Source organism: Acinonyx jubatus, chromosome D3 (assembly GCF_027475565.1).
Source record: "Acinonyx jubatus isolate Ajub_Pintada_27869175 chromosome D3, VMU_Ajub_asm_v1.0, whole genome shotgun sequence".
NCBI classification, from domain to species: domain Eukaryota; kingdom Metazoa; phylum Chordata; class Mammalia; order Carnivora; family Felidae; genus Acinonyx; species Acinonyx jubatus.
The window spans coordinates 22386142-22408420 of NC_069392.1; the positions used below are offsets into that span (position 1 = coordinate 22386142).

Sequence of the window (22279 nt, forward strand, 5' to 3'; positions counted from 1 at the left end):
GATCAAGAGTCATGCTCCACTGAGCCAGCCTAGCACCCCTATTATTTCTACTTACTTAGGACTTCTATCATCTATTTCTTTCCCTTCACCTGCCCTATCATCTATTTTTTAAAAAAATTTTTTTAATCTTTATTTTTGACAGAGAGACACAGTGTGAGTAGGGGAGCAGCAGAGAGAGAGGGAGACGCAGAATCTGAAGCAGGCTCCAGGCTCTGAGCTGTCAGCACAGAGCCTGAACCCACAAACCGTGAGATCATGACCTGAGCCAAAGTCAGATGCTCAGCCATCTGAGCCACCCAGGCGCCCCAAACTCCATCATCTATTTTAAAAGCTAAGTTTAGGGGTGAGTGGGTGGTTCAGTCAGCTGAGTGTCCAACTTCAGCTCAGGTCATGGTCTTGCAGTTCGTGGGTTGGTGCCCCACATCAGGCTCTGCGCTGATGGTGTGAGGCCTGCTTGGGATTCTTTCTCTCTCTCCCCTTCTCTGCCTCTGCCCCACTTGCATGCTTTCTCTCAAAATAAATAATAAACTTTAAAAAAATAAAAAAAATAAAACCTAAGTTTAAAACGATACAGAGACTTGGGGCACCTGGGTGGCTCAGTCAATTATGTGTCTGACTTTGGCTCATGTCATGATCTAAGGTTTGTGAGTTCGAGTCTTACATCAGGTCAGGCTCTGGGCTGAGAGCTCAGAGCTGGAGCCTGCTTTGGATTCTATGTCTTTTTCTCTGTCCCTCCCCTGCCTGTGCCATGTCTATGTGTGTGTGTGTGTCTCTCTCAAAAATGAATAAACATTTTTTTAAATTTTTAAAAAAACAACACAGACTTTATGCAAACCTAACACACTTGGATTCACTGAATAAACCCATACATTATTTTTAATTAAAAATAAGAGAATGGCTCCTTATTAAATTCTAAAAAGGATGTATCATTTCATGTAAAAACTAGCTAACATTTGCACTGACATCCCCATTTTAGAAAGTCCCCAAAATGAAGAATCACAAGCCCAAACTCACAAGGAATGCTTCATTGAACTCAAAAGAGCAAGGAAATTGCCTCTGAAGCTGATGAACGCAGTCAAGCCACTGGAGAAACACCGGGCAGCGTTCGTTCAGATCATCTGAGTTCTCCCCATGACCACACCGGTCAGCAAACTTGTGTCCAAAATCCAGCCACTCCATCTCCACAAGGACCTGGAAACCCTGCAGGGAGAGACCATTTGTGCTTGTCTGTCAAGCCTGTGACAGTCCCGAGCCTGTCAGGATTAAGAGCAGCAATCCTTTTAACAAGCTCCCAGTAAGGCCAACAGAAACACCTAACCCAGCCCCACGGCCATAAGCTCCATGGGACACAAGCTTAAGGCAATTCTCCACTTCCCTCTACTCCATTCCATAATCATCAAAAGGGTACTAAGCATTTATCTGAGCCTTTCTTGAGTCTATACTTTTTAGCCTTTTTCATTCACTATACAAAAGCCACATTTTTTTCTAATTTTTTAGTTCCGTATTTTGTGTTATACTTACAAAGAAAGTATTGTTTCTAAAATCTTTCCCCATTCCAGATTTACATCTATTTTAGGACACCTTTATGGTTTTTCTTACATCTCTAACCCAACATGTGGTTCTTTCAGAGTAGGGCTTTCTTCACAGAACACTGTAGTGATATGTGGACCCATTATTACCATAATAAGCATGCCAAGATTCTTTTACAGAAGCCCCATTTTCCGGGGGTAGCCAAAACTTTTCCAAGTAGACAGGGTGCAAAGGAAAACACATCTGTATTCTCAATACCTTGTTATCCACAATCTGCTCCATTTTATAAAATGGCACAAGAATGATGGCAGGCACCACCACAAGTTAGCTCAAGGTAAAGGATGAAAGATTTAAAAACAAATTTCATTTTCTTTAGACTTAACCACCAAGACCAAAACTGATCATAAAACCCTCCAAGGTTTCCCCCACTTGTACTGAAGTACCAAATCCTACTCTTTGGATGCACCCACCTCTGTGGTTCGGTAATAAGGATCCAGCAAGAGCTTAGCCAATGCCACAATCTGGGGAGTGCGGTCCCAGCCATCTGAGCAATGTGCTAGTACTGGCCGCTGATCACGATCCACAGCGTGCACTACCAGAAGTGCTGACTTCAGAAGCACAGACAGGTGATGGAGCCATTTTGTGCCTTCAAGAGCTGAGAGCCAACTATAAAAATAAAAACAGAAGGGGATAAGGAAGGGTGCCTGGGTGGCTCAGTCAGTTGAGCATCTGACTCCTGATTTCAGCTCAGGTCACAATCCCAGCATCATGGAATCAAGCCCCACATCAGGGCTCCATGCTGAATGTGCCACCTGCTTAAGATTCTCTTGCTCTCCCTCTGCCCCTCCCCCCATGCATGCTTGCTCTCTTTCAAAAAAAAAAAAAAGAGGAGGATGAGGAAATCCTGATTTGTATGATTTACTGCATCATGCCAAATAGCCATGAAATTAAGAAGCAATTCCCAAGGATTTTTCCCTCCAAATAAAACACTGCCAAAATAAAACAACCTCTGTCTTTACAAAGCATGTACAAAGATGAGGCCTAAGCTCTACTACGCAATAGAGGGCAGCTTCAGAAACAGGACAATAGGAATTTTTTCCAGAAATCTTATGGCTAACTTATGACAATTAACATTTAATATTTTTCAGTCCATGGTAGTTATATAACCCAGTATAGGAAGAGTAATTCTTTCTGGAGTCTTCTCCTGAAGGAAATGCAGCTATTCAGACATTATAAAACAGTAAGTACTTATATTTAATCATCAGCAACTATACCCAACAAGTTCTCAAAAACTTGTCATGTGTGTGTATACACACACACATATATATACATACACAAATAACACACATACAATACAAATGTGTCTATAAGGAGATGTAAGCCAGATGCCATATTTAAAAATAGCACAGACAACAGCACCTGCTCCCTACACCCTAACACCCACTAAAATCTTGAATTTCTATTGACTAAAACTGGGTTGGCCCATACTAATGACTTAAGATTCATACAAATTAGTACACTAATGGCTACATAGTATTACTGGACTTAATATAGACTGGATTCAGCAGGGATCTAGAAGAACCTTCTTTCGAAAACACCTTCAAGAGATACCTGATCCCAAGAATTACTGCTTGGGAGTAATCACAAACTGATTTTTTTTTTTTTTTTTTTTACCTATATTGACATTTTGTTCCTCGTGCATGTCATGAATTCCACTCCTTACATACCCACCCCCCAAAAGCTCTAATTTCTCCAAAATGTGATCAGATTTGTAGTTAAGACAGCAGTCTAGCCCTTCAAACACTAAATCAAAGGAGGGAATAAATACTTCTGTCAGGGGGCTCTGAGAAGCCTTCTGCCAACACTAGGCAAGAACATGCCTACACTACACCCCACAATCAGCTAACCAGGGAGGTTCTGAGACACTCCATACTCCCTTGTTCGATTCCCAAACTGGAGAAGAAACACACAATGCCCTAGCCCTCCACGGCCTCCAACAAGTGTGGAGAGGCTTGCTTATAGCTGATCCCACCACTGCCAGGGCTTCTTTTTACCCACAAGGGAGGCTTCAGTACTGCCTTATGATTTGCTGCCAAAAAACAGGCAAAGCATTACCTTTTTCCTTAATAAAATCCCCAGACATTCCTTTTGACCAGGTATGGGCCCATTACATCTTTCTGACTCTGAGTTTAAAAAATAGCTTTTAAATAAAGAATTTTAAAATACAGATATTTGAGATGAGGTAGTGTTGATTCTATCCCTTTCATTTTATAAATAGGAAAACTGATACCCACAGTAATTTAGCCATTTGGCCAAAGTCACAGAGTCAATTAGTGGCAGATCTTGTGAGTCCTCAACCAGGCTCTTTCAGTGCCCCACCTTTGGAGATGAGAGTACTGCTAGCCGGTTTCTGTAAATGTGTAGCAGATACAAGCTGCTAATCCCCAAAGCAGAGCAGCAAACTCATTCCTTTGCTCAGGCTTTTCCCCAAGGACAACTGCTTCACCCTCTGGGCTTTTTCCAACTGTGATGAATTTAATCATTTGCTACCAGGAGTTAGTACAAGTGGTTCAGGCAGCCATTTGGCTCAATAAATCAAGGAAATCTGCAAAACTTGATGTGATCAGAGATCTACTGGACAGAACCCAGGGAAATAGCTATGGGCTCCAACACAAAGAAAAGAGAAAATTCTGTCTTCTCTGCACCATTTTTGGCTTCCTGAAATAGTAAAACGAGGACTTTTAAATATTTATCTGTCCACATTTGTTTTACAGAGGATTCTTGCTAATTTATCTCGTATTCAATCAGTAATCAGTTCCCTTGAGAGGCAGAGGTGTTAATTCACCTATCTCACTGCAAATGCCAGCCATTCATTTTTAATAAGCAATAAAAATCTGGTAATGCTCTTAGTATGTAAGAGGAGGTAGTTTAGGAATCAGAAGGAAATGTAAAAGGAACTCCCCTAACAGAAGGTTTAAAGACAGCTTAACCCTTTTTAGAACATGATGAATAAACTTTGACTCTTCAAGGTAAAACATCCCAGCTTAAGGCAGGTAAGTGTCACTGCAAGATGTCAAAAACCAAAGAATTAAAAATGAGCCAAAAACAATGTAGAAGAGAAGGAAGAGGTCCCAGGAAAAAGAAGAAGGTAGTGCTTTTCTGAGGACTGAGATCTGTTCTGTGCTCCACATCTTTAAACCTTTCAAAGGGCTAGATGTTTCTCCAGCATCTCTTTTGTGTGCTTGTGCTAACACAGAAAGCAGAATGCCTACAGGGACTGAAAGTAAAACTGAAGTGTATCAAGAAACAGAAGAAAAGACACCTCTAAACTCACTTTTTGAAAAAAGCAACACAAAATTAAAGCTAAGGCCAAGGTCTTACTTTCCCGGATCAGGCATCTGTGTGCACAGCAACCGCAGAGACTGAAAACTCCTCCGGATTGAATGAATATTTGCCATCCCCATAAACACTACTTCACAGTTCGGGTAATACTCTGCAGAGAATAACAATAAAAAGAACAAAAATATGTTAAATCTAAAGCCCACATGGCCAAATTTAAAAGCAGCAAACTGGCTATAAAACAAACCCACTATAGCTGCTGACTAATGAAACTGAAATGTTTTGATGCCTATTAGTCCAGTCCTTTATGAGAGGAAACGGTGCTTGAATTTTAGCTGTTTTTGCAAAAAGGAAGATTTGTGAAGATATGGACATAAAACAAGTTTTTCTTTCTTTCTTTCTTTTTTTTTTTTTTTTTTTTTAAAGATCTACATCCTTCCATCTGACCCCAGGTTTACTTCTGGGGCCATTTCTAACTTGTAGCTCTGGAATTTCTTTGAAAAGAAGCAACAATGCGTTTTATGCATTCAAAAGCCAGCATTCAAATGTAGGGATGCTACAGGTCAGGACAGAGGTGCTTTGCTAGAATTCAGTATTTGCTGCTTCAATTCCCACCTCAGGTTTTCTATGTAGAAGCCATATGGGAGTTTCCTGTGAGGTCAGTAATGAGTAAACCCACTGTCAAAGGCAACAAAAAGCTTTCAGAAGGCTGAGAAATTAAGCCACTTAAAGAAGCAACTTGCAAACATGAACAGGCCTTACTTACTACAGGGGAGGACTTACTTTTTATTTTTATTTATTTATTTATTTATTTTTAATCACTTAAAGGTTGGGAAAATAACCGATTATTTGGTTTCAATGCACCTCATCCTCTGTTTCTTCCCTGAAAAGAAACTACAGCGTTAAGAATCCAAACAGTTCTGGCTCTCTCAAGACAGCTGAGGAACACGGTTTGCCATTCATTTCAAAATGAGAACTAAGACCCAACTGGGCATGAGCTGAGCTCACAAGAACAGAGTGTTATGGGACAGAGCACTGTACACCTCACCTGGGCATTCACAGCCTCCTCCTTTGGCTCGGTTTGCCACCGCTGCTGCATAGGAGCGCGCATCCAAGATCAAAAGCTTCTGCGGTTGGATGGCTAAACTTTCTGCTCCCGAAGCATTGGAAAGAGAAGAATCTAGGAACATCAGGAGTGGGGATGAAAAACTGAACGAACCCATCTCTCCCAGAATTGTGCAAAATAAGAACCAAAAACACCTTTTATAATAACAGAACAAACAAAACCTCAATTAAGTGAAACCCACCTAACAAGAACGCTTGATACACAGGACTTCTTCCTATAACCTCCTTTATCTCATTTCTACATGTGTACTCCTTTAATGAAGGCTGGTGTCTCCTGCTATGATCTGGAGACACTCCAGGTCCCCTATCGCGTATATACTCCATTCTTGTCACAGTGACAAGAAAGACAACCAACACTCTAGTCCTAGTAAGCCAAGTCTTAAAGAGTCTTCTGGTTCTTTGTCAAGATGTGTGACTCCTCAAATAATCCTATCAATTAAAGCTTTGCCTGCTCTCTCCTATGAAACAGATTCTATGCCTTACAAGGAGAAGGCCATTTCAAGAAAAAGTTCTCACAAGACACTATAAAAATTGCTGCCATTGGTCTAGGGAGCATCTTACCAAACTCCACATCGGAAAGGTCTCCTGCATTTGGAAAGTCTCGAGAACTGTTCCTAGTTGACAGCCTGCTGCCACTTGATCGGGAATCAGAGGCACAAGCTTTGGCTACTGACTGCACCAGATGCTCATCATCAGCATTTCGCCAGCCCCACCAGCTGACCTCCGGCTGTCCACAGCGGGCAATGACAGCTCCATTGCTCTGGTGCCTGCACAAGCAACAAGAAACAACAACTATACCCATCTCAGTGGTCCCATTCAGATGCTCTGTGCTCACACAAAAAGTAAGGTAGTAGATTTTAAATGCATTAATGAAGAGTTTGAATACAGGTAAGTGAAAGTGATGTAAAGTTAGCTTCAAGTCATCTAAGGGCAGAAATCTTCTATAGCAACAGGAACAAACAACAAAACCTATCTGGATCTTTCTCAAATACTGTACTATTTTAGAAACCTTTGTAGAGTTACCAACAAAATGATAAACGTGTTCTCTTAGAAAAAAACAAATTAATATGCATAAAGTAAATGTTTGACTCTTAAAATTTATTTTTGGAAAATCAGGTAAGAAATAATCTACAAATACTACACTAATTCTGCTACTCAATAATGAAACACTAATCTCTCCTTTTTAATACTGCCCCTGAAAATCCTGGCATAACAGATGCTGAAACAGGAAAATTTGTTTTCACACCAACTTCTGAGGGCCCCAATGCAGCAACTGTGCACTTATGGTTGGCTTTGGGGATTCTTTTCAAAACAAGATCCCACCTTTGGGACTCAAACACTTACCTGACCCACAGTGGACTACTCTACAAAATCCCCTGAGATTTCATGACTCACAAACTGCTCTTATTATAGGCAGATAGCTCAATGAGCTATACTCCAACAGATTCTTTCTTAAGAAGACCAGAAATCTTACTCAAAAGTCTACTTCAAGATGCTATTAAAACCCAGTATTTTCCTCGTTAGGAATTTAGGTGATTTTAGCAATTAAAAAGTTATAAAAGATTTGGCAATCAAAAGGTACAAAGTTCCAATAAATGCTATACCATGGATGAACCTGGAATATGTTATGCTAAGTGAAAGAAGTTAGTCACAAAAGTTCACATATGGTATGATTCTGTTTATTAGAAGTGTCCAGAATAGGCAAATCTATAGTGGCAAAGTAGATTACTAACAACCTGGGGTAGGGGGCTTGGAGAGGGAGGGAATAAAGAGTGACTACTAATGGATCTGGAGTTTCTTTCTGAGGTGGTAAAGGTGTACTAAAACTGACTGTAGTGATGGTTGCACAACTCTGTGAATACGCAAAAAAAAAAAAAAAAAAAAAAAAAAATCAAACTGAACGCATGAAAAGGGTGAACTGTATGTGACAATCTTAAAGTGGTTTTCAAAAAGTTATAAAAGTAATCCTTTGATTAGAAAACTAAGAAGAGTAAGAAGTTAGTAAGCAAAAAAATTAAATGTCCCCCAATCCTATATCCTGGGGGGAACTATCAATTTCTTACCTCCCATTAAAATCTAAACACATACACATGCATGCACACACCTAACACATATTTAACATACAGATGGATGTAAATAAAACATACTATTGAATCTATGTGACATCTTCAAGGAACAATGTAAGAAAGATTTTTGTTATTAATCCTAAAGCTCATGAACAGCCAATTAAATTTGGCAATGACCAAATTCCATTGGAACCATCAGTTTGCTTGTAGTTTTTAGATCCTCCCTCAAAGAGAGAGACAAGGAAACAACTTGTATATTGCCAATATGCTCAACCGGCTCACCTGCTGAAAGGAGCCCAACTGGAACTAGAACCTCACTAATCCCTAAAATACCAACTAGTATATATAATAGGCACTGATAACAACTGAGCCGACTGATGCCAAACCTTCACAAAAGAGGCTGGCAGGGTCTTTCCTGAGCATCCTATTTCTCTGCACTGCTTCCCAACAGTGCCCAAGAGGAACACAAGATGGCACTCTTCAGCTTGGATCTTGGGTTTTAAGGGTAATGGTACTTTACAGCTAGACTGCAACTGAGCTGTTGCACTAAGCAGTTTTCTGCAGTCTTCTAAAATGCTTCAGACCACATGATCAAGAACTAAAGCAATACAGCTAAAAATCACTAAAGAATATTTCTACCATTTTAACAAAAAATCAGGAAAAAGTATAAAAATTAAGATATCCAAATGGATGAGTCCCCTACTGAACACAGAGGCTTCAATTTTATATAGAAAGAAACACGTACATATTTAAACTATCCCTAAGTTAGTGTTGGGCAAGCTCTCTAAATGACTAGAAATTTCTAATAACCACTCTGCACGAAGAGGGGAACTGTGATTTGCACTACAGATGGATGCCCTTTGCACCATCTCTGTCTTCAGTGATCAATCCAATTAAACACTCTCTCATCACAGTGGGGAAAAAACACAAATGAGGCGCTGGTTCAGCGTGGTGCTGTCAGGTAACTGCTGCTAGCAACCTCAGGAATCATTACTGCAGTCTATAGACAACTAAATTCCATAAATGTATGCTGGTTTCGGAAGTATCTTGCCACCTGGGCTGGCAAAGCAGAGAGTGGCAGAGTATCTCCAGAACATTCTTCAACATACCCCTGACAAAGCTCCCCAATAATTTAACAACCCAGTTAGGGGCTCAGAGATACAAGACACATTTTCCAAAACAGAGGCTAGTTCCTAGAAGCCTGATTTTATGTAACTATACTAAGGAACTGTCATTTGTAATCTTTTGAGAGATTTTCTCAGAGAAATTGGAAATAAAAATTTCATTTATATATACTCTATGGTCTCTAGAAAGGATTGGGAAAAAACCCTATGGTTTGTGCCCTCTAGAATAAATTTTAGAAGGGAAGAAAGGTTTCCCATGTTTATTCTAAAAAGTTTTTCTTTAATTCGCACTTACAGGCCTCTCTACCAACAATTCACCTAAAGCCTGGTGACAGTTCTTCGCCCTCATTCTCAAAGTCAACAAACCCTACAAATGCCAGGGCTGCTAACACAGCTGTTGGCCACAGAGCAGCAGCTGGCTGCTTTCCCTATTTGAGCTGGGCCCATCACTGATAAGATGCAAATCCTTTCAGCTCTCCCTGCTCTGTAATTCCTGTGTCATCCCTGCCACTTGAGTGATAGGTAAATTTGGTGACCTATTTTTCTAGGGGTGTTTGAAAACAACAGTGATGAAAATTGAGATTGAAAATTTAACAGATTCTACTGGGCCAGAAACAAATACTTCTTCATCTCTATTCAGGATGGCCATCATAATCTGCCATCAGTGGACTACATGAACAAGCTGGTTACCTCAGTGGAAATTCCACAAGGAGATAAATCCCTTCCTATACAAACTCAGTATTTCAATGGAATGCCTCCTGGCATGAAAGAGTCTCTAACTAAGCCCCACTGGTTTGGCCCAAATTCAAGGAAAGCCCGAAAAGTCTGCAAACTGGGAAAATGAAATAGAGAATGTAAATATTACAAAGAGATGACATGTGAAACAGTTTCAAAATAAGAGGGAATGCTTTCTTAAAATCTTAACATGAGTCCTTGAGAAGTGAGCTCCTCAATGAATTATAAAAGCAACCCCCAGGAATACAACCTACTCTGCTGAGAGAAGCCCAGTATATACAGATTCATTTAGGAGGCACAGGATACCTGTAAAGTAAGAACATCACTCCCACTTTACTAATTAGGAACAGGCTGAGGCCAGTTAGGCAATTTATTTTAAGTGCCTTAGCAAGGAGTATTAGTGAAAAGACCTGAACTCCAAAACCTCTGCTCGTTCACACTACCATCCCCCCTTCTAGACTTGCTCCCTTGGCTCTCAAGCCTTTCATCTCTGAGATCTTCTACCTGGCAAAGCCCTAGCCTTCCTCTTCAAATGCTCCCTCTTAAAGCAGAACTCTTTCATGTGTTGAAGTTTCAACCACAAAGACTATCGCAAATGACTCAATTCTATACTCCCAATTCTCGCTTTCTGGAACTCACCTCTCTCAATCCAAAGGCCAACATCTGAAGCTAAATGCTGAATATTAAGCATATTATCTTCCATAGAATGTCAGAAGTATATTTAAAATAGCAAGACAAGCCACTTTTCTATTAAAATTTTCTTATCAAATAAACCATCAGCAAGTGTGCTGGATGCAGTAAACACTGGTGTGTCACTGTTAGAGTGGATTTTACAATAAGGTAGCACAGAACTGCCTGGAAAGTTCTCTGAGCCCTTGTCTCCCTTCCCAGGTTAGCAACAGCAGAGGCAGCACACCTCATGCAGTGGAGAGTAACACCAGACCAAGATGGGCCTGGCCAGGCTTACTTACCTGTAGACGACAGCAGGGATGCGCTTCCAGGACCTGAAGCTTGCTACACTCTCTAGTTCTTTATCAGTGATCCAGGCAGGCACTATGAGCTCCTGTGGATAGCTACCACATAGCCTAATGAGAAAGGTGAGAAAGAGGGAGTGGGAGAAGAAGACAGAGAGAAAGAAGGAGAAACACTAGGTGAACCAGAGTTAAGGATGTTGATTAAGCTACCCCACAGCCAGTTGAAAAATAAGCAGCTTTACTTGAGTCTTGGCCTATTCAGCAGAATCAGTTGCCTTGAGTGTTTACTTATGTATATATCATGTGGCACTACCATGGCCTGTTCTACCTCCTGCTGCCTTTGAGAATCTGTTGATCTTAACATCAGTAATATATAAGGGGAGTTGACAGTTACTCCACTGTAACTTTCTGTTGTTTAAAAAAACACAGATAATTTCTAACTATACAAAGTAAATGCCCAATCTAACTACAGAAGGAAAGTCTATCACCTCTACCAGACTCTCACTCTTTCAGGCTTCTATCAAAGAGAAACATGTGAAGAAGGACAAGAGCCCACAACTTCAAGTTTCCAGAGACCTTATAAGATTATTAATGTATTCTTTGATGTGTCCTAATTATAGGTAACAGGGGCAGACATGGGTATGCAGAAACAGTACCACAGGACAGGCCACCTGCATACATAATCACAGCCCCAGTGATCCAAGTCAGTAATGTGAATGAGCTGTTCATCACAATTTCTATAAAACATACTGCAGAATTATTCTCAGGGGGAAAAAGCTCTGTTTTCATTAAGCAGCAGCCAGTAGCTTCATGCTAGTCAAGCTGGTGCCCTAAAAAGCAGTTATTCCTGATAGGTATTTCACTTACAGGACAATGTCCCTCTATGGGTATTTCAATATTCCTTTTCAATAGTAAAGGCAAGAGGACTTTTAATCCAAATCCTAAAATACACAAATTCCTCCTTCTCCTGCACCACCACTCCCCTGCCCTAGCCTTATGCATTAAGGGAAAAGGCAGAGAACACAAAGTAGCTTAAGAATTGGGAGTTTTGATCATTCTGCACTAAATATCTCCTCCATCTTGTTCTCAATTTCCAGAAGATTAAATATCAGGAATTTAAAAGTCACTAAACCAACAGAATATCTATGACCAGGAGTAGCTCTACAAACTTAACACTTTCCCATAAACTCCTAAAAACAACCAGGACACGGTGACCATAGTTAATGTGCTAACCATGAGTTTTGTTCTTTTGTCTTATTTCTTTTGTCTTGTTTAAAACTTAAGAGTAAATTTAGCTCTCCTTCTTTGTAGTAGGAAGAACTTTTCAATGTCCTAAAGACTGGTTCTGAGGTAGAAACAGTGGACTCAAAGACAAAAGTTGATTTTTAAAACCAACACTGAATAGGGATTTTGAAAACCAACTGGCTTTTGAACTCATTTTTTTCCCAACAAGCTTAGCTTAATTCAGTTTTCTGACTTCACCCAATATTCTGATCATTGTATTCCTTGTCCTAGAAGTATTACACTATCTAGTAGTCACCTCTTTAGCAAACACTAGCTGTTCACATGTAAATAAGCAGTTTCCAGCATAGGAAATGTGAGTTACACATGAGCAAAGCCTGTGTAGGCTTTGTAGTCTCAGGCTCTCTGAGGCCTCTCCTCCAGTCTCCACCTCCATTCTCTGCTTTATCTTGTGATGGAGACCAGGCAAAGGTACGACAGACCTAAAGCTCCCATTTTTTTCATAACACCCCAAGGTTCTTAATTCCTTAGGCAAGGTCCATGTTAAGAGCTACATACAGTAATTAGCTGTAGTTTTTCCAATTAAAAATGAAATGCTCTGATGGGTACCCACAAACAGACCAGGAAAATAGCCATCATGATTTGAGACAACTCAAAAAACGGAATGATTAATGCCTCCAACTGCTAGAGGGAATCCTAAGAATATTAATTTAAATCTCTTGAACAATCTTCTTTTGTTTTATAGAAATCTGGATCACCAAAATCATAGTAGTTAACTGCCCTCCCCCACACCAAAGTACTTACACCTTTTAAGGAGACAGGTAATGGGAAATATTTAATGATTATATTAATATTTAATGATTAAATGATCAAAGCTATGAAGTTAGAAAGAATAGTACTTAATGTCTATTTCATAGGAGTAAAATTTGTCATAAAAATTCCCTGCTGAGTGTTTTATCACCGCTTGTGAGATCACTGATTCTATCTCCAAAGTGAGGTCAATTGGTGATGAGAACAATGGAAACTGCTGGCCTACCCGTGAACACAATACTGCCCAGGAAATGCATGCACCAGGAAGAACAGAGGCCTGGAGGGGATGGAAAAGAAGTTTCCAGCTAGAATCCTATTAAGGATCACTTTTCCACTCCAGTGAGAGCAATGGGAACAGAAGGCTCAAGAAGTACTCTGAAGACCCTGCAGTGAGATGTAATAAATCTCTATTGAAAGAAAATGTCTAAGTTCACATGTTCTGCCACATGAGAACTGGGGTATCTGCAAAGGCACTGGCTATGAAACACAGTCCACAGGGTCCCATACAACTCACTTATACTTCTCATTGATATTGGAAATCCTCCAGGCGTTGTTCATATCAAAACCCATCCGCTCCACTTCGTTTTTAAATCTTGACGTTACATGCTCCCCTAGGGGCCAAGGACAGCAGAAAGAAATGAATACCATTTTGCAAAACAGGTAGAATAAAAGCATAGCTACCCTGCTAGTTATTATATAAAGAAAATATATATTAGTTTTAGTTTAAAACTACAGTTTTAGTTTTAAATATATTTAGTTTTAGTTTACAAATTCCCTGCCAGGACAAGGCTATATACAAAGGAATGAGGAAATTAAATTTTTTAATTGAAGTATAGCTAACATACAATTTACATTAGTTTCAGGTGTAAGACATAGTGCTTCAACAACTATGTACATTATGAAATGCTCACCGTAAGTACAGGTACCATCTTTCACCATACAAAGTTATTATAGTATTACTGACTGAACCCTATTCTGCTAGTGGAAGTTTATACCTCTTAATCCCCTTCACCTATTTTGCCCATCCCCTACACACCTCCCCTCTGGCAACCACCAGTTTGTTCTCGGTATTTATGAGTCTGTATCTGTTTTTTCGTTTGTTCATTTGTTTAGATCCCACATATAAGTGAAATCATATGGTATTTGTCTATCTCTGTCTTATTTCACTTAGCATAATAACTTCTAGGTTCCTCCATGATGTCACAAATGCCAAATTTTCTTTCTTTTTTTTAATGGCCCATTATCCCTGTGTATGGAATATTACACACATATACCACATCTTCTTTATCCATTCATCTATTGACAAATGCTTAGGCTGTTTTCACATCTTCAAATTTTGATCAAGAATCAGGTTATCTCAGGGCACCTGGGTGGCTCAGTCGGTTAGGTGTCAGACTTCACCTCAGGTCATGATCTTGCAGGTCGGGTGGGTTTGAGCCCCACATCGGGCTCTGTGCTGACCGCTCAGAGCCTGGAGCCTGCTTCAGATTCTGTGTCTCTCTCTTCCCCTCCTCTGTTCGTGCTCTCTCTCAAGAATAAACATTAAAAAAAAAAATTTTTTTTTTTTTTTTTAAGAATTAGGTTATCTCATCTAATCACTACTACCTACTCTTGAGTGGTTATCACTGAGTTCATTTTACACAGGATAAAACTGAGACTGAGAGAGGTTATTATGTCAAGTCTGTCTGGTCCCAAAAACCCAGTCCTTGTCACTACACTGGCTACTTTCCTAGGTCCACACTCACAGTATACATAAAAAATAATACCAAGTTCATCAAGAATAGTAATATAGATCTACAACTCATCAGAAAGACTAAGGGCCAGATCTCAAAACTTAGGTTTTCTGGAGTTTAAGATAGTGCACATAATATAGTATTAGGTTAACACTCTCTCAACAGGGTCTACTAATCAAACATTAATATTTCTACAGTGAAATGCATGGATAATTCACACTAAATGAGATAAGTCAAGCTTCATTTCAGCTCAGACCAGGTCAAGCCACCAAATAAGATAAGAAAAATCTTTTTATTTTCAGAGGCTTATAGATTATAGAATTTTAGAGATCACAAAACTATAATAATTCCCAGTACCTAGGAATCTCAGGAAACACCATACTACTAACTAAAGTGCTGACCACCTGTAAGAACATTCACCCAAACAAGTATAACCTGCCCACATTTTGCCCTAATGAAACTGGCTTTCTCTTCCTAAAGACAGTGAGCTACAAAGGCAGAAATGAACCTAACATAAAAGTCATTAAATCTGAAATAACCTTCTTCCTTGAAAACACACAGAGTCCTAGGGCAGTAAAACAAACAAACAAAAAACGATTAAGCAGTATCTCTAATATGTAGTGTTATAGGTAGTAAAGTAAATGCTGGTGGGGGCTGGGAGAAACAATAACAAAAGCACAAAGCAGATTGCTTTGGTGATCAAAGTATAAAGCTTTGCTCTCCCTGGGAGTGGAGCTTCAGAACAGCAAACACCAATTACTTGAATGAAGGACAATTCTATAAAACTACTTCCTATTTAAACTGCTTTTCTTGAGTTTAAACTAGGTATTATACGTTTCCTGAAGGAGAGCTATAAAAAGATGAGGTGCAGAGATGCAGGAAGAAATAATCAGCTGAATGCATCCCATTCTGGAAAAATCTTAGAAATGATGTGGGCTTTGAAATAGGAAAAAAGCTATCCAAATTGGGGTGCCATCTGTCTACAAATTGCAAGGAATAGTGACCATCAAGAATATTAGACAGTCTTTCACTTATAATCCCAATCTAAAAACTGTAAAACTGTAACAATTTCCAAGTTCATTCATTAATGAGATTTTTCCCACCTCCGTACAGCTCCACGTCTTTGCAAAAGGTTAAAAGTACTTTAATGATTGTTAACATTAGTACCTCCATCTTAGTGTAAGCACATAGATACTTTAAAATAATCACTGGCAAAATCACCACCAGCATCACCACCACTGGTAATTTATCACACAGAACTGTTGCCCAAAGAAAAGCTTACAACCATCATCAGGAGCATGAAGTTCTGAGCGACAAAGAAATATATACTGCCTAGCAAGCATAAAGCATTTGTTATTCAAGTTCCTTGAGAAAAAAGACTTTTAATTACCTTTGTATCCTCTAAAGCACTAACTTCCTAACTTTGAAAATGACCATCACAATTGAATTATGTTTTATATCATAATCCAACATAACATGTTTATTTTTAAGAGTTTCACAAAACTGTACCTACCATTACTATGTGTGACTCATTTTGGTATTTTCTATCCTAAGTGTTTCATTTTGTATTTCATTTCTTAAAACTTTGATTTCATGACCCACAAGTGCATAACAACTAACAGTTTGAAAAGTAATGCTTTAAAAAAAAAATCTAGCAATGGGATGCCTTGGTGGCTCACAGTCGGTTAAGTGTCCAACTTCGGCTCAGGTCAGGATCTCATGGTTCATGGGTTCAAGCCCCGCATCAGGCTCTGTGCTGACAGCTCAGAGTCTCGAGCCTGCTTCAGATTCTGTGTCTCTCTCTCTCTCTCTCCCTCTCTCTCTGCCCCTCCCCTGCTCATGCTCTCTAACATTAAAAATATATATATGTATTTTTTTTAATATAGGAGACCTTAAATACATGAGTAATTCAACTGGCTTTTGCCAAATTGTGTTAGAAGTTCCCTTATGTTTATTCAGCCAGAAAAATGAATGCCAAGCACATCTCTTTGCTGATTTCTCTTAAGAATTTCTAAGAATTCTCATGTTTCCACAATACTAGATATACTATAATCCATTTTAAATATTACGGTTGTAAGTTTCTTGTTCTTTTTTGAGGAGAGACGGCGCACATGGGGGAGAGGGGCAGAGAGAGAAAGAGAATCTTTTTTTTTTTTTAATGTGTATTCATCTTGAGAGAGCAAGTGCACACGAGTAGGGGGAAGGGCAAAGAGAGAGGGAGAGAGAGAATTCCAAGCAGGGTCCTAACTGTCAGTGCAGAGCCCAGTGTGAGGCTTAATCCCATGACCCATGAGATCATGAGCTGAGCTGAAACCAAGAGTCAGATGCTTAACGGACCAAGCCACCCAGCTGCCCCTGGTTATAAGTTTTTTGTTTTGCTTTATATTTCCATTTCAACCCTCCTGTCTGCCCTCCCCCAATCTCAAATGAAATGTGTCCTTTTTTAATATTTAGTTATTTCTTATACAACAAATGCAAACAGTCCAGCAATTCTTATTTTAGTGGGAATGAAAACCTTTTTAAAGCAATGAGCCCCTCTAACATAATCAGTGTCAAGAGGCAGTCTAAAAAACTTTCTCCCCAAAAAATCTAGCTCCCTGGGTGATCCTGAGTATTCGAGCCCACAATTATAGACAGCTTAAAGGCCTGTGATAAAAGAGCCTGACCTCTACCCAGGATGTAAGGGAAAAAGAACAGCACCAGAGTCAGGGAAGGTGAGAACCAGCCCTTCCAGATTTTCAAATATAGGAGGAATCATTCTTTTCTATGAACAAAGGTCCCAGTACAGTCATCTAAATGTACGCTTACTGGACTGCATTCAAATACGTAAGACAGACTCTGCTGGCAGGGGCTTTTGCTTTATAGGAAACAGGCAGCTGCACAACAGTGTAAGACCCAGAGTCCTATGCTGTTCATGGTTAAACAAAATGCTTAATGGGCATTTCACAGAAGAGAGGTCAGAAAGGTGGGCCTGATGCTACTAAACTAACAAATGAATTGCCCAATCATCTGTCAGGACTCCTGCCTAACGCTCAAGTACAGAACTATCACCAAGAAGGCTGCTACAATGAAGAAAAGAAAACTGAGCATGTGGGAGAGAAGCTTTAAGCTTTTAATCCATTCCTTTTTTAGAGTCTGCAATGGGTCTAAGAGCAGAGTCAACAGTTTTGCAAAGGCTTTTGCAAGTTTCACACGTAAACTTCTAATAACAATGTTGAGACTTCTTCCAAAGCTAAGACTCAGAGCTTTGGCTACAATGTGGCTTGCTTAACTATAACAGCTTCAACAGTCAGAAACTAAGATTTATATAAATACAAGGTAATGATGCAATTTTCCCATTTCCCTCCTCCCTGACACATTCTACTCTTAACAGGCTAGGCAGAGAAGAATCCATAAAAGGCCTTATTAACTACTAAAAGACTAAATAAACTAATAACTTCAACCCTTCAGAGTCCATGCTTATGATCTCATGTGTTGGAGCAGATTATACAAAGGCATTACTTTGAAATATCTCAAGTGCTGTCTCACCCTAAAGATGACTTAGAAGAACGTGGTTGTCTGGTATGCTCATATTTGGTGAGTAATGTTGTAGCCACCATCAGCACTCAACAATATTGGGCGGAGACAGAAGAACCAGGTTGACTGACTTTAAAAATGCCACCACAGTGTTTTGCATAAGAGCAAGTTTTCCCTCTGTACTCCATAGTGAAAATATATAAAAAGGAAAAAGCCATACATATGCACATACTCAAACCAAGTACAGTAAGATTCCTTGTGACAGCAAGTTAACTTAGTGTGGATATGTATATACTACGAAGAAACAAAATACAACCATCACTCAGAGTAAGTTCCAACCAATCAGTTACAATGGCATCACCTTGTAGATTCAGTTTCCAAAATGTTTTAACAAGTATGGCACATAGGAAGCACTCAAATATTTACTGAACTCTCCAGCAATAATAGATCTGATCTGCAGGATACCCTGATCGACTTGGACAGGAATAACAGGAATGTCTCAGTTTGAAGAACAAAGGAAATTAAAGTACAGAGAAGATAAATGGCTTCCCCAATATTTTTTTAATTAAATGGTAAAATATATGTATTTGAATTCAGGTTTCCTAGTTCTTATATCAGTACTTTACCCCCCAAATACCTCCATCCATCAAAAACTCATTAACAGACATCTATATGTTCTGGTAGCCAAAGAATACCAGATCAGAAAGGGAAGGGTCTGGGGACCCAAGTCATCCCAGCTCAAGACAAAGCAATCCATAATTAAAAGAGTGAAGCTCTGGGATGCGTGACTGGCTCAGTCAGTTAAGCGTCCAACTCTTAATTTCAGCTCAGGTCATGATCTTGTGGTTCATAATATCGAGCCCCGTGTCCAGCCCTATGTTAACAGCACAGCGACTGCTTGGGATTCTCTTTCTCCCTCTTTCTCTCTCTGCCCCTCCCTGCCACTTCGCTGTCTCTCAAAATAAATAAACATTAAAAAAAAAAAAAAAAGGTGAAATTCTGATGTAGCACATCTTAGCAATACCCTAAGAGATTGCCCAAATCCAAAAGAAACTAATTTTATCAAGGGAATAAAGAATCATCTAAAGAGATGAGGAATTTTCAGTCTGTAGTTGTGAGAAAACAAATTAGGAGAATAAAACAAGCCCTGTTGACTAACCAACCTAAAACTAGGGAAATGCCCTTTAGAATTAGGAGTCTTAAACAACTGAAGTTCTTATATAACATAATGTGCAGCAAGATATACTCACTAACTTCATTATCCTAGGAAATGGTAGAGACTAAAAAAATAGATTTTTTTGAGAGACAGAGAGGGAGAGAGGGAGGGAGGGAGGGAACACAAGCAGGAAAGAGGGAAAGAGAATTTTAAGCAGGCTCCACGCCCAGTGCAGAGCCCAATGGAGCTCAATCTCCCAACCATGAGATCATGACCTGAGCCAAAATCAAGAGTTAGACGCTTAACCAACTGAGCCACCCAGGTGCCCTAAGAGTAAAAATTTGATAAGATAGAGTGGTTAAAAATTCAGCAAATATACATGTAAGATCTGTGCATTTCCCTGTAGGTAAATTTTATCTTTAAGAAAAAAAACCTTGACAAAAGCCATAAAGAACAACAACAACAAAAATACAATGGCTTCTCAATAAAGAAGGAAAAAGAAAAAGATGCAACGGATAAAGGAGTGAAGTGAGAGACAATCTAAGGACATTCCAATATCCAAGGATGGTGTGGACTCTTATGGCTGACTATGAGCTCCACTGGCCTGACCAGGCTCATGAGCAGCTTGGAGTCCTGATGCTTTCCTTCAGGCTCCATGAGGGCAGGTACCAGTTTTTCATCTCCACATCCACAGAACTTTCCCCCAGTCAACTCTCAATAGCTGAGAACTGGGTTTAGGTACTAGCTCTGTCACTGACTGACGGTGGGACTTAGCAACAGGTTTTACCTCTGAGTCTCATTTCTTTGGCTCCCAAAACAGAAACACCAGGCTATCCTGCCTGTTTGACGAGGTCATAAGGGTCAGACAAAAGTATACATCAAAGCATCTTTAAAAATAAGATGATGCTTATGCTGTATTTTAATTATGAACCAAAATTTTCAACCAGTGAGTGAGCCAGGAAACAAAGTAATGCAAGCAAAGCTAGATTAGCCTCAAATGTTTAAAATGACTCAGGGCAAAACTGTTAAACAGATCAAAAATTCAGGATTAAAAACTGAGGTTTAAAGAAAAAAGTCCCAAGAGGAAACTTTATTGGAAGGAGGCTCACAACTTTTCACTGTTTAGAAATCCAAGACTTTGCTTCCAGGCTTGACACACTAAAGATTGAGTGTTGGACCAACAAAGTTCATTTATGGCAACATAAAGTTTACAGACAACTACATGCAAAGGAATAACATGAACTTGATCCAAGCCATTTCTGAGTGAGAAAGAGTAGGACAAAGATCTGTGAAATTAGAAGGCCTAGGCTCCAGCACAGGCTCAGCTTCTGTATTTGTCCTGAAGGAAGTCACCCGGCCTCTCTGGACCTCTGTTTCATCTATGAGATGAAAGGGGTAACAATAGGAAAATGTATGACTTGAAAACAAGAAAATACGGATGCCTGGGTGGCTCAACTGGTTAAGCATCCAACTCTTGATTTTGGCTCATCATGATCTCATACTTTGTGAAATCGAGCCCCATGTCGGGCTCTGTGCTGAGAGCACAGAGCTTGCTTGGGATTCTTTCTGCCTCTCTCTCTCTCTCTCTGCCCACCTCCCATCAAAATAAATAAACAAACCTTTTTAAAAAAAGAAAATAAGAAGATAGTGAAAGGCCATTTTGTATGCCATTACTCTGAGCCCTAATGTCACACACTTCTGGACCTTTGTTCATGCTACTTGTTCCAACACTTTTCCTCTTTCTCTACTCAATGAACCCTTCTACCTTCAATGAACCCTTATTCTACCTCAAAAGCCACCATGAACGTGAAGTCTTCACATTTGGGAATGTGCATATGATTCATGGCTCCCTTCCATTAGGCTTCTTACAACACCCATTAAACCTTACTGTGTGTGTGTGTATATATATATATATATATATATATATATATATATATATATATATATATATATATATATATATTTTAGCCCCAGCAGATTGTGATGTGTTCTTCCTTTCCCCTAAAAGGCAGGAAACATGTTCTATTTATCTTAGAAGAATGATGCACAAATGCTTAGGTGCTCCATAAATATACACTGATTCAATACATGAATGCTTAGGAGTCCCATTTCATGTTAAGGGTACCTCAAACAATAATAGAACCACCATTTTTACATTTTAGAAAGGTCTACCTGGTCTGCACAGGTCTCCATGTTGTTCTTTTTCACTGGCGTAGACCTCCATGCACCAAGCATGGTATGCAAATGAGAAGAGATCTTCTATTTTAGCAGGTGGTCGGATTGCATTGTTTAGTCTCTTAAGCCACTCTTGACACTGCTCAAAGGTTGAGAACTGACACCTTTGTAAAGCCAAACAAATATGGATGTAATTAGAAGACAGCTGACAATATCAATAAGGGAAGCCAACATTTCAAGAGTACCTAACTCCCAGTGCAGTGACAGCTACGGTCAAGAAAAGCATCAGAGGTCATGTTTCACATGTTTATCATTTGTAATAACTACAGGTCCAACAAATTTTAGCCAATGGTACAAAATGTCAAAAAGGAAAAAAAAATGGACATGTGGAAAACTTATTTTTTAGACTAATTAAATGCTTAAGATTGATTAATGGTAATTATTAAAGTAAAATGGCAGTTTTCTCTTCCATGAGTAAGGTTTCCTTCTTCTGTATCTTCCACCAAAGCTTTATGGTTGTCAAGAAATAGGTTTAGAGAATGTTCATTTTGTTGTTATAACCTATCAGGCCAAGCTCAAAAATAAATCACAGCACAACTTTTGGCCAGTCAGATAAGTTCAAATCTGTCTACTCAGCCATTAGAATAAATCAGTAATTGTACATCCAAAATAAGATACATTACACTGAAACTTTCAGCTGTAACCATGTAATCAAACAATTCTACTGTCAATTGCAATTTGCAGTACATACAGA

At 39.3% G+C, this 22279-nt stretch overlaps 1 protein-coding gene across 13 annotated transcripts in view; it reads right to left on the reverse strand.

Annotated features, from left to right (window-relative positions):
- MTMR3 (myotubularin related protein 3) overlaps positions 1–22279 on the reverse strand; it is a 144391-nt gene that overhangs the window by 12650 nt on the left and 109462 nt on the right. For 12 of the 13 annotated variants that reach the window (XM_027050698.2, XM_027050707.2, XM_027050706.2 and 9 more), the window contains 8 exons: positions 21523–21689; positions 13460–13556; positions 10891–11004; positions 6556–6761; positions 5918–6049; positions 4912–5023; positions 2001–2196; positions 1015–1200 (listed from right to left, as the gene is read on the reverse strand). In XM_027050698.2, the coding sequence (XP_026906499.1) occupies positions 1015–1200; positions 2001–2196; positions 4912–5023; positions 5918–6049; positions 6556–6761; positions 10891–11004; positions 13460–13556; positions 21523–21689 (1210 nt within the window). The remainder of the gene's footprint in view (positions 1–1014; positions 1201–2000; positions 2197–4911; positions 5024–5917; positions 6050–6555; positions 6762–10890; positions 11005–13459; positions 13557–21522; positions 21690–22279) is intronic. The other variant, XM_053205874.1, reaches the window with a different exon arrangement.